Genomic DNA, 13,341 nt, shown 5'->3' with positions numbered 1-13,341 from the left:
TACATTCATTTCACAGAATGAATTTCTCACGCTAAAAATATTTCGGCATTTCTCATTCTTAACCCAAGTAATGAGTATTCATTCAAGTTCCTCGTAGACTTGTCAGACATACAAATTAGCTTTTGAAGAAAATGTTTTAAACTTTCACCATCCCTGATTGGTATTATGGATGTGATGACAAAAATATGAGCAAAGGCGTATTAGAAAGTCTAATTTCTATTAGTGGGGAATCACAGGCATTTTGTGTCATGTTTTGTTGGGGTTTTGTGGTTTTTATTTGTGACCTTTAACGTGATTATACATGAGTCCTTTCTGACTCTCCTTCCTTTGTGTGACCTGGGTGTTTGAAAAAAAAAGATTCACACACGCGGGCACAATAATGATGACGTGAATTCAAATTAGTTTTAAGCAAGCTTAATTTAGCTTATACTCTATATTTTGCAGGTAATTGCTGCCAGACACCTGCCAAAGCTTGGACGTTCGATTTCCAGTCCTTTTGTGGAAATCGAACTATGCGGTCAAACTGAAGCAAAGTCAAAGACCACGGTCTATAGTAGGCAATGATAAATTGGATGTATTTAATTAGAACATATTAAGACTTACAACATGTCATATAACAACAGTTAAATATACGGCATGTCTGTCGTTATGATGTTTGTAGGGGATAATGGTCTGAACCCAGTGTGGAAAGCCACAACACAGCCTGTGTGTTTTGAAGTGTACGAACCTGAGCTCACTTTCCTGCGCTTTGTGGTGAATGAGGAAGACATGTTTTCAGATCCCAACTTCCTTGCTCAAGCCACGTTTCCAGTTAAAGGTATTTGTTCAGGTGAGAACTAACTGTAAACTTTCTCTCTCTCTGTATGTTTCTCTCTCTGTATTCATCTCTATCTGCCCCTCTGTGTGTCGCAATCTCTGTCTCTCTTGCTCTCTAAGGTAAAGTTTTTTTTAATTTATTCCCATTCCCAAAATTAATCCGATGCTCCCCCTCCCCCACAAAACATACAAATTTAGATTCATCTTCCGTACCGTGCATCCACGTAGGTGTTGGTGGAGCTTATCACAGCTGACACTGGGCAAAAGGGAAGCTACACCCTAAAATGGTTTCTGGTCAGACATAGGGCACACGTAGTCACAAACCACTACTCGCACCCCGAAAAGAATGTAGGCGCTGATATGACGTGAGAACTAGTTTCATGCCAATGTCCAGGAGATGAAAAAGATGGTGAGCTAACCAATTAGCAGTGATAGGTACTGAGTGACACACAAAGAGCATGAAAGTGAAAGGAATACAACACAGCCAAAATGAACGATTATGAGATACAGAAGAACACCAAGCCTACCCTCTAAAAGAGCCAAGTGAAGTCACCCTTCTGTGAATTTTAACTGTACCTATTAATGCACATCAGGCACACTGAGAGCAAACACAATTCACTGAACGTCAGCAGTGCAGGTAATGTTCAAGACACCCGTCCGCATACTCTTAGTTCTCTATAACGTGAACAATGCTCATCCCGGAAGAAGTTATTGATTGGTTAAGAGTGTTACGATCACGCTGTGTCGAGGCATCTTTAATAACTCAGACGGGATCTATACAAAATGACGAGGACTTAGGAAATGGAAGCGATACCAAACCGGAAACAGGAGGACGAGAGGTATCGAGGAGAAAACAAGCGGGGCTGCATGGCTATTGCATCCACGCAGTGACGTCCAGGAACAAGCTGGAATTGTGCAGGAGCCTGGCGGGAGCGCGGCGGGAGCATTGAAAAATCAGACATAGGTATTGTCGTCCTCATTGACTGACAAAAAAGACTAGTAGTCATCATACCCTCAGCAGCGTATGACGAAATTGTATAGTGCTTCTCCACAAGTTCGTCTTCCCAGGCAAGACACATTTATGACATTTATTTATGGCATATTCATACTTGTTAGCTCTCCGCCTTGCGCGCCATCAATCCGGCGACTGCAAGTTGCCTCACCGATGCCAACAAGAATAAGATGGATCACTTACCTCTCTCAGTCTTTATACTTACCCTCCTTCAGTCAGCCTGTGGAAGGCAGATCCACACCAAACAAACTTCCTGTTACTTCATTGCAACTTAATTTCATAGAAGGCATTTATGTTGTCGTCACGTCACGTGTTGCTGCAGGTTCAGAGTCCTGATGGCTGTTGGGAAAAAGCTGTCCTTGAGCCTGTTTGTCCGTGCTTTGTAGGACCTGTAGCGTCTGCCAGATGGAAGCAACTGGAACAGGCCGTGTCCAGGATGGTATGGGTCCCCAACAATGGACCCGGCTCTTCTGAGGTACCGGGGGTTGGCAGTGTCTTCTTGTGATGGCAGAGAGCAGCCGACGATCTTCTGGGCAGTGTTTATCACCCTCTGCATTGCTTTTTTGTCTGCTGCCATGCTTCCGGCATACCACACTGTAATGCCGTAAGTCAGGATGCTCTCCACAGTGGCTCTGTAGAAGGTTGCCAGAAGCTTGGTGTCCAATTTGTCCCTTCTCAGTACCCTGAGAAAGTGGAGTTGTTTCTGGGCCTTCTTCACGACCACTGTGGTGTTTGTAGACCAGGAGAGCCTATCCGTGACATGGACTCCCAGAAATTTGAAGGATTGGACCCTGTCTACACATACTCCGTTAATGAGGAGTCGGGCCAGGTTCGTGCTGCGCTTGCGAAAGTCCAGGATAATTTCTTTAGTCTTTGTGGTATTTAGTGTAAGATTGTTCGCCGAGCACCAAAAAGACAGTTTTTCGACTTCGTCTCTGTAAGCCAACTCATCCCCGCCTGAGATGAGTCCGATCACAGTGGTGTCATCGGCGAATTTGATGATAGAGTTTGACTGGTGGGCTGGTGGGCAGTTGAATGTGTACAGGGAGTACAGGAGGGGACTCAGTACACAGCCTCGCGGTGAGCCAGTGTTCAGTGTAATAGAGGAAGAGAGGTGTGGACCCATTTTGACAGAAACGAACAAACTGGAGAGCATTGAGCCGGACGTGTGTATGTCTGTCTGTCTGTATGTATATGTATATGCATATGCACATATATATATATATATATATATATATATATATATATATATATATATATATATATATATATATATATATATATATATATATATATATATATATATATATATATATATATATATATATATATATATATATATATATATATATATATATATATATATATATATATATATATATATATATATATATATATATATATATATATATATATATATATATATATATATATATATATATATATATATATATATATGTATATATATATATATACATATATATACACACACACACATATATACACCTTTAGCATTTCTAGGAACATAAATATTTAGATGGCATTTTCAACAGTGACTCAAAATCCAAACAAAGCTGGACTAGGCTTGGTATTCCTTCTCCACGCGCGATGCGGAATTCACTCGCAAAAAAACAGGAATGGGCAAGATAATTTTTGGCACGTTATTGTTCTTTCTCAAATCAGCGCCGAAGAAAAAGCAGAGCTCTGACTTTAGCCATCTTTTATCCTGTCTTCTGCCTCCGGGTTACAGTGTGGATTTTGACATTTTTATGAACTTTCTTTATCCTTAAGATTAAAAAAATGTGATGTACTGAAGCTGCAAATGTAGAAGCTGCTAAGTGGTGGTCACAGTAATGAATAAAGTCATTCATTTACTAATTCAAAGAACTTTGAAGCTTAAAAATTTCAAAGAAAAATGTGATAGTTATTGCGATAATTATCGATAGCGACCGATAATTTTTTTTATTGTGACAGCAATTGGGTCAGAGAGCGTGAGAGGGATAGAACATTTATTAATTCCCACAAAATCCTTTGCCTCTGCATAGATTTAACCAGAAAAGCCATTGGTTCGCATAGGACAAGCAAATACAACCATGCAAAGCGCAATGCATGTCGTCACATGCTGTGCAATCACACACTCCATGTATTGGATTTCACCTCAATGAATTTTGCATTTTGACATCTCTCATCATGCCCCAAATGTCTTGCCTATTAAAATGGCATTTCCCAGCAGAACAGTGGTGCTAATATGTCGATTGCCATCGGCAGATCTCAAAGATAGTATCAGTCAATTGTCTTCTGTTCATCCATCATTACAATCCTCACAATGGGATCTTTTTGTTCATCAGACTTTGAAGAAATTGTATGTGTTAGATGTGTTATGTTAACAGTGCGGGGTGTTCTTTGCTTTGTTCTGAAAAATCTGGTGAAACAATTGTTAACAAAAACATAGGGAAGACATCATTGAAGCTTCTATGACCTTCTCTTTATTGGCTCGAAAAAGGCGAGATTCTTGTTCTAACTTCTTTCTTAAAGCCTTCTTTGCCTCCGCCCAAAGTGGCAGTTAACCTAACTATTTGTTGGAATGATCAATTTAGTAAAAGCTTCACAACTGCCAGAACACAGCTAATTTGTTTACACAACAAACACCCAGGGTTACCTGCTCTTTTTCACACATTGTTGTGAAGCCTGTGCCCAGACACAATGATCAAATTAGTGGCTAGCATTTTGGTAAACAAACCTTTAAGTTAATAATTGTTACAGCAAATAATTCATAACAATAGTTTTAACCTTTTTAAATGATTTATTTTTTAAGGTTATCGCTCGGTGCCGTTGAAGAATGGATACAATGAAAACTTAGAACTAGCCTCTTTGTTGGTTGATATAAAAGTACTACAGCCAGAGGTAAAGAGACTAACTAATCATAGTGTACTGCAAATAGTGTACCTGTTTCGCATTATGCTGACATTTTTGTCATGCCTCTAAGAACACAGAAGAAGAGCTGTATTCTTCCGCCAGTCAAATGAAGAAGAATAAAGTAGAGCTCAGCTGTGAAGGACTTCTGGACAACACACAAGCAAACATGAAACTCTCCTCTACGTCCAGTCAGTTAGTTAAAGAATCCTCAAATCCAAGTGAACACATGTAATTCTTTTGCCTATTGAACAAAATGCTACAGTAGTTCCTAGGAGTTTCCCTCTTCCTAAATTAGTAATTAGGACATTACAGTGGTACCTCGAGATATGATCTTTATTTGTTCCGGGACTGAGCTCGTATGTCGATTTACTCTTAACTCAAATGAACGTTTCCCATAGAAATGAACGTAAAACAACTTAATTCTTTCCAACCCTCAGAAAAAAACACCAAAAACAGGACATTGGATTGGAAAAACATTTTTATTTGTTATAATTCGCCATCTATTAACAAAGTAACAAATAACTAATGGTTTAATAGTACTAAAATGTGTTTAATAGTACTAAAATTAGACTGATTTCTCGGAGGGGAGAGAGAAAGGGACCAAGAGGGGGGGAGACTTTTTGCATGGCAACACACATAAAATAACATAAACAAATTTAAATGAACTTGGACTATGATGCAGACACACTCAAAAATAAATACTAACTAAACACTAAACTTAATTCAAAATGTGTTTTAAATTTTGATACCTTTCTTCTCCCGGGTTGGCTCTATTTGCCCAACCAGCCTCCCCCCTGACCTTCAGATGCAACCTATCGAGGGTTGTTTGATTTATCCCTCAAAATATTCAAAAAATGATGAATGAAAATGTCCTCACAATTGGATAACGCACGACCACTTGCCAACGAGAAGTAGTATATACTACTCTCGTATTAGCGATCGATCCACCATTTGCACTGTCTAATGGAAAAAAAACACTGAAAAAGATGCAAGGCTCCGCCCAGTGCTCATGGAGACATTACATGAGGGAGTTGCAGGAAGAGAGACAGTGCCCGTGATGTTCTAAATGAGCAGCCTCTCGCGTCCGCTGTATGCTCATATATCTAAATTTTCTTGTATCTCAAGATAAATATTTGCGCGAAATTTTACTCATATCTCCACTGTATTATGTTCATCAGTATTACTCTCTTTGATTGTGATTATTATATATTTGCTGTGACTTGCTTTGTATTGCAGATGAACGAAAAGTGGTAAACTCACCAAAGTTGCTCCAGAATATTACTCCATTAGATATTGCTACATGTGTTGCTTCAATGTACTAATGTTCCACCCACATCCAAAAAACACAGACAAGTTCATAAAGTGTCGTCCCTGCTTGCTCCCTAATCCTTCAGAGGCAAACACCTGTTTTGTAACTAGGGTCATCTTTTTCATCAATAAAAAGGAGAATGTAAGCAATGGGTCAGAATGATAATAATGAGAATTGCCCCATGCTGTCCTCTTCCTTGCAGCCAAACCAAATAAGTCAAGTGGCTTCTTTCTTTCTATTTCTTAATATGTATAAATGTCATCCCACGGAAGATATTGCACTTCACAATTATTAATACTTTGACACATTTATCACTTAAATCTCTTAAATCTTAGAGCTTCACAGATTTTTTGGGGAAAAAAAATAAATACAAATATTACGTTGAAACAACATATTTTAGTTTTTACAAGGGGGGGGGGATTTTTTTTTTAATTAATTTTTATTTTTTTTGGAATTAAATTCAAATTAAGCATTTTTGAAGGGGAATCCCTACTTTGCGGAAATTCACTTATCGCGGGTGGTCCCGGTCCCCATTCACGTATATATAATATATATATATATATATATATATATATATATATATATATATATATATATATATATATATATATATATATATATATATATATATATATATATATATATATATATATATATATATATACATCCATATATATACATATCCATCTATATCTATATATATATATTATATATATATATATATATATATATATATATATATATATATATATATATATATATATATATATATATATATATATATATATATATATATATATATATATATATATATATATATATATATAAATATATACATCCATATATATACATATCCATCTATATCTATATATATATATATATATATATATATATATATATATATATATATATATCCATCTATATCTATATACACACATACACGTACGTCATTGCCTTCTCGCAGGCGTAGGGATATGTCATCGCTTTCACAAATTATGATTGGCTAGTGATTGAGTGGACTAGCCAGAGCTACCAAACTACCTGGAGCGAGCTGTACAATGAAATTGATTTGTTTGCAGATTTACTGTTAAAGCCATTTTCAAGAGGGACTTTCAAAAAAAAGGTGGACATCATTAAGAAAGGTTGGTCAATTCCAAAGCAAGCCAGCCTGTCACAACCGGGAACAAACATTTTCAGCACTAACTTGAATAAAAACGTTTGCCAGAAATACGACAGGAAAGGCTTGACTTTCAGCATTAGTTTCGATGGCGATAGAAAAGTAGGAGGAAAGAAAGGATGATGGGTATTGTTTACAGGTAAAAAATGATTTTTGGTATGTAAAATATGGCTGTATTCCTAAATAATATTTCAATTGTATGAGGTTATTATTGATGATATTGTTGCAAGCTGTACCTGCAGTAGAGGTTTTATAGCCATAAAATAGTTTTTGAGATTTGGATTGATTCGCTGAAGGCTGTTGGGTTTATTCTATTTTTCGAAAAAGTGCTCGGGGTCATAAACAGTCGTCTGGTTCTGTCACGAGGACGGCTTATCAAAGGATTGTTTATCCGACATTTTACCCAGTCTGGGCAGCAAGCAGCCAAGGTCGGGCTTCCAGCAGATACGGCTATCTGCCACTTCCATAACACTCGTATAGTGTGCATACCTCGTGACGGGCTTCTTTATGTAATTGTTATATGATTGTTATGTCAAATGAAGGCGTGATTGTTTTAATCCAAATGAGGGTTGGTTTTAGTTTCCTGTTTTGTTATTGTTAAAATACCTTGATTGTTATTTTGGTTACAGATGTTGTTTTTGCTTACGCATCTTGAATTAATCAATAACCTTGTAATTGTTTTGATTTATGGCCTAAAAAGCCGTACGGTGATTACTGTTCGGGAGGATGCTTTAAAGTTAAGGGGGAAGTCTTGTTGCTTTGATGTATCTTCCCTTAAGGTCCTCATCCATGTATGCAATCTATTTAATTAAATGTCAAAAATTGAATAAGATGTCTGCCTGCAGTGATTGATCATTACATCAGAAGGGTAATTATTTATGAACCTATCAAAGGCTAGGAAATTAACGGACCGCCGCTGCACATATACATATATACGTAGACATATACATACAGACAGATGGACTTGACCTGGATTTGAACCCAACTAATTTCTCCTATTGATAATAAAATCATATTCAATTACATTTTTGTCTGGAATTGGATTTATTAGGCAGAGTACATATATGAATGCCATAAAAGGAAAAAAATACATATTCCAATGAATTTCTTGGACGCATTCTGAATATAATACATGCTTAAGTAATGTTATTAAGAATATGTATACAATAAAAAACACTTTCAGTTTCCAAAACTCTCTTGACATATAGCCAGCGGCCATATTAATCATTGGAATGTTTAGAGAAAATTAAGATGCCTGCACAGGCAGTCTACCTACAATCAAAGGTGGAATTTATTAGTGGACAGGTGAAAATGTAAATCCGTGTTTTTCTCAGCAATAAGAGAAAGAAGTTCCACATAATTTCCTTTGTTTGGGGAGGCAGCGCTTTCATCGTGTTCCCGAAATCAAAGTTCCTGCTTGCCCAAAAAGAAATGACGTTCTATCAAACTTTTTAAGATTTCCCTATTTTTTTCTTTACCTTTTTGTTGTGGCGCTCCATTTCCCTGCGCACTTGCTCGTTGAATTCTAACTCTAGTCGGGTTTCTCCAAATGTTTTGGAGCGCACCGTTACTTGTAAGTGTCCGGCAGAGCTTTGGTGTCTCGTTGTTCTTTTAGTTAAACAAGTCAAATTTGCAAATCGAGTGTTGCTCCAAACAGCATGTCGATCGGTGGCAAATAACAAGCACTCCCAGCAAATTATATTCACTACTTCCATCCTATAACTAAGTAGTTTTTTTGTTTAACCTGCATTTTGAGAATTCATAAAAAATAATGGATCTAAAATAATTGATCTACATTCAAGTGAATTTTGTTGTATTTAATTTTTTGTTACATTATTCTAAAATACTTCCATTACAAAGTAAATGTAATTAGCAGATATTGAGTGGGTTTCTACCCCCAAAGTTTGTTTTTATTGTAAAATTGTTTTTGGACACTTTCCACTCGTGGCTACGTAAGAATGTGACCAACTAAGCCAAAATTTATTTAATTACCAAAGTAGTTCTGATTGGTGTGTATTTATCAGTCCAAATACAGTTGTGAGGTTGTGTTGTTGTTTCTGTTTTGCTTATTCACTCCTGAAGCACTGCTCTCAAGGTTGCTCTTTACTCGCTCTTCTTTCATAAACAGATCTACCAATAAAATCTTCTCCTTGTGGATCTGGAGGCTGATGTCTTTGGGGATGTCTGGAATTAGCCAGTCCACAAGGTCATTCATCAGCATGACAACGTTCTGAAAAAAATGATAGAGAAATAGTCTTTAAAGGTCCTATGAAACAGTGACCATGTCTAAAAGTGAAAATGACTTTACTTATTAGTGGCACATCGGGCAAAATACAAAACGACTTGATCACTCCTATTTCTGAAGTGATGGAGGAAGAGATCAGGAGCAAAATAAAAAAATTAATATTTAACTCTGTAATGGTGGACGAAAGTAATTTAGCACAGCTCGTCAGAATTAAAAATGTTACCAGTGGGAAGCGAGGCAATGACATTGCAGGTCTCATCATTAAATCTTTGGTGGAAAATGAATGTCTGGCTAAAGTTGTGGCACAGTATTGTGACGGCGCATATATATATAACAGTGTTATGATTTTTTTCCAAATTCAAGATATATAAATTCCTCGCAACACTTGTTGGCCAAGCAATGGCACGTGATCATCTGCAGCCAGTGATGGTCAAGCAGGATATTTTATCGTGAACACTCATGATGAGTCGATGTGACTTGATCTCCGCGGCAGAGTCTCCACCAAGAGTTCAATCGAACCCAGATTAAGAACCACTGTTCTGTCAGAAAGGCCGAATACTGGGCAGCTTCCTTTTGTGAACAAACTCGCGACCATGTGATGGATAATGAGTCTCATGTGAAAAAGAGAAAATAACAAAGGAAACAGGATTCAACGTTTATTGGACCAAATATTTCAACCTTCATTGCCAATGTGGTAGGTGTGTGATAGACGGGCCAACTGGCTTAATAATTATTTGTTCATGTCGCACAATGTGGCCAAACTCATTTTACAATTGTTTGTTAAGATCGTAGAATATAGGATAGACTGGCGAACTCGCTTTACAATTGTTTGTTAAGATTGTGGAATGTAAGATAGGCTAACTAGCTGGCCTTGCAATTGTTTGTTCGCATCGCGAAATGCAAGATAGGCTGACTAACAGGGTTTGCAATTGTTTGCTTGTATTGTGTGATGTGGCCATCACATGTTCGCTTTGTAACTGTTTGTTCGAATTGCGCAATATTAGATAGGCTGCGGCAGTTTGTGTGAGCTATAAAATATTGTGTTTGCATACAATTTAGCCCTGCAAATCTAGCCATATTAGTTTTGTTTACATAAACTCTGTCTTACATCGCTGTCTTAGAAATATTACCCTGTCTTCCTATGTAAAGACTGACCCGCTGTTCATTCGGAGAGAGAGAGTTGCAAGGACGACAGACTGTGAGCGTGTTCACAGCTGATCGAGTTTTCTCCCCATCCTGCAGTCTGGTAATAAATCTATTTCCTATTAAATTGAGGTCACTTTTTCTTAACCTGCTCCTGAAGTTTTATTTCAGTTCTATCAGAAGGATTGCCTGAATGTTCGCTTTGTAGTGAGTTTTCAATTAACAAAGAGTCACGTGGAAAGACATTTCCCGGTAAAGTATGCCACATCTGCTACCCAGTTAGAAAAGAGGAAACAGTCTGGTTGCATTACTTCTGTTCTATTGTAATGAAGTTAAAATCAAGGCAGCATCGTACATCAGAGCCGTCACATGGTGCATCAGTCTCTACAGAATGCACTGCAGGGAAAGTAAACATAGCATCATGAAATGCTCATGAAGTATTTGTATTGAACTTAGCCATTTTGATATTCGGCTAATATAAATACATACAGCATGTGTTGCCTTCATTATACGGCTTTTCATTTTTTTCGGCTCCAGGAACAGATCCTTTTTATTTTTTCCGGCCATTGTGTCTTTCAACATTTTGGGTCTGCAGCCCCTGCCCTACACCATCAGTTGATCCGTTCCCATTTTGACAGGAAAAAAAAGTTTGTCGTAAAAGAATTGTAGTTAATTGTCTTTCTCCCTGCTGTGAAAGTGGACTAGAATAAGACTCTGAAGGTGCCAAAAAGGACAGTATTGGTGACATAAAGTTCATGCATGCGGTAATTGCTTCTCTCCATCGCCAGTTTGTCATCTCATGCCCTTTTTTCTTGATATTCCTCCCTTGATTTCTTCCTTCCTTCATTCCTTCCCTTTTCCTTCTTCCTAACTTCCTTCTTTGCTTCCTTCCTTTCCATTTTCCTTCTTCCTAACTTCCTTCCTTTCCTTTTTCCTTCTTCCAACTTCCTTCCTTCCTACCTTTCTTATTCCGTTCCTTCCTTCTCTCCCTCTATCCCTCCAGGATCAAACCAAAGACCCCAGAACTGTGAGGTCAACACGCTACCCACTCATCCACTGGGCTGCCCTACTGTATGTTCATTTAAATATATAAAATAGTTAATAAACATAAACAGAATCACCTGAAAAATAATTACAAAGCCCAGACGAATTGCCAGAACTGTCCAGAATTCCTTAGAAATCTCATATGGAGTTGTTGACCAGGGCGGTTCTCTGTAGTCCTTGTATCTAGAAAAACAAGCAGATTTTGTTAATACTTCATTATTTTCATGCTGTTTGAACAACTATGTCAGAGCATCACCAGTAAGTTAAATCCTCAGTAAGAGTATCTGCCTTGATAATCTAAACCAATTAATCTCGCAATATGAATCAAATGACAAAAATATGTTCATGCCACCTAAAAAAAACTGCGATATATCGGACTATATTTCACGGTCATTAATTACAATAGGTCCTGGTCTTACTAGAATTGTCAGAAAAAATAAATACTAGTCTTATATTGTTCTCACAGTTGAATGACAATTGTACAATTCATCTGCTTATTCATTGTAACAGGGAGTTCTCATAGTGCACATGTTAGTGCCTTCCATTAGTACCCATTAACCTATACATTTACTCTACAATGGTTCTGCTGCGGTGTCCTGCGATTGGCTGCTCACCAAATCAGGGTGTCCCCCACCTGGTCCCCATACTTAGCTGGGATAGACTCCAGCACCGCCCGCAACCCTTGTGAGGAAAATCGGTTCTGAAAATGAATGGTTCTGCTGCCAAACAAGGGGCTGCAAACCAATTGGCCAAATGAGATTTCAGTGCCTTGCACAAGACCACTTCAACAGTGGGTAGTTGTAGCCTGAATTCCAACCTCTAACCCTTCGGTCCCAAATAATTCAATATACCAACTCCGCCATAGTCATTGTCGTCCTTTCATTTTAGATATTGCATTTTATACTTTATATCCACCACTGTAGTTGTTAGCCAAACACAAAATGAAGACATTTGTTCTGGTTTTCAATTCTATTTTGCGATAGCAACTGTAAAATGAGACTAAGTTCTCACCTGCATATCTCAACTGCATAACCAAGTTGCATCGGAACTAACGGCTCTTTCCCATCCTGGAAGTGGCTGACATTAAAATAGGATAGAGTATGGTTGACGAACCCATGCATGGTTCCATCAGGGCTGTACATGTACTGGTAGACCATCCGAGGAATGAAGTCTGAGGTGAAGGAGATGACAAATGCCTGGGAATTATAGGTGCATAGATGTTGTTAAAGGTCATATTAAACATTAAGGACAGAATAATGGTCAGACTGCTTTATAATTCCACAGTATGACTGCTTTAAATATATATATATATATATATATATATATATATATATATATATATATATATATATATATATATATATATATATATATATATATATATATATATATATATATATATATATATATATATATATATATATATATATATATATATATATATATATATATATATATATATATATATATATATATATATATATATATATATATATATATATATATATATATATATATATATATATATATATATATATATATATATATATATATATATATATATATATATATATATATATATATATATATATATATATATATATATATATATATATATATATATATATATATATATATATATATATATATATATATATATATATATATATATATATATA

At 36.6% G+C, this 13,341-nt stretch overlaps 2 protein-coding genes across 2 annotated transcripts in view; one reads left to right on the top strand and one right to left on the bottom strand.

Annotated features, from left to right (window-relative positions):
* LOC144192933 (1-phosphatidylinositol 4,5-bisphosphate phosphodiesterase gamma-2-like) overlaps positions 1-6,594 on the top strand; it is a 30,544-nt gene extending 23,950 nt beyond the window's left edge. Inside the window, exons 13-16 of the mRNA XM_077711777.1 lie at positions 445-553; positions 662-829; positions 4,644-4,732; positions 4,815-6,594. Coding sequence (XP_077567903.1) covers positions 445-553; positions 662-829; positions 4,644-4,732; positions 4,815-4,976 — 528 coding nt within the window. The 3' untranslated portion in view covers positions 4,977-6,594. The remainder of the gene's footprint in view (positions 1-444; positions 554-661; positions 830-4,643; positions 4,733-4,814) is intronic.
* Positions 6,595-8,250: 1,656 nt separating this feature from the next.
* Positions 8,251-12,852, bottom strand: LOC144192934 (anoctamin-1-like). Its single transcript, XM_077711779.1, has 3 exons — positions 12,674-12,852; positions 11,740-11,845; positions 8,251-9,460 (listed from the first exon to the last, which is right to left on the bottom strand). The coding sequence occupies exons 1-3, from the start codon at positions 12,817-12,819 to the stop codon at positions 9,251-9,253; spliced, it is 462 nt and encodes a 153-aa protein (XP_077567905.1). The 5' UTR covers positions 12,820-12,852; the 3' UTR covers positions 8,251-9,250.
* Between the last annotated feature and the right edge of the window lie 489 nt (positions 12,853-13,341).

The sequence above is a fragment of the Stigmatopora nigra genome, unplaced genomic scaffold, assembly GCF_051989575.1.
Source record: "Stigmatopora nigra isolate UIUO_SnigA unplaced genomic scaffold, RoL_Snig_1.1 HiC_scaffold_29, whole genome shotgun sequence".
Classification (NCBI taxonomy): Eukaryota; Metazoa; Chordata; class Actinopteri; order Syngnathiformes; family Syngnathidae; genus Stigmatopora; species Stigmatopora nigra.
Note: the sequence above shows the minus strand (reverse complement) of the source record. Positions and strands in the feature narration are given on the sequence as shown.

Bases quoted from the DNA above. Each gene is read 5' to 3' on its own strand.
- LOC144192934 (XM_077711779.1), bottom strand. From the start codon at position 12,819: ATGGTCTACCAGTACATGTACAGCCCTGATGGAACCATGCATGGGTTC. The intron at 11,846-12,673 runs GTGAGAACTTAG...TTGTTTTTCTAG, and splicing joins TATGCAGTTGAGATATGCAG to ATACAAGGACTACAGAGAAC. The intron at 9,461-11,739 runs GTGATTCTGTTT...CATTTTTTTCAG, and splicing joins GCTTTGTAATTATTTTTCAG to AACGTTGTCATGCTGATGAA.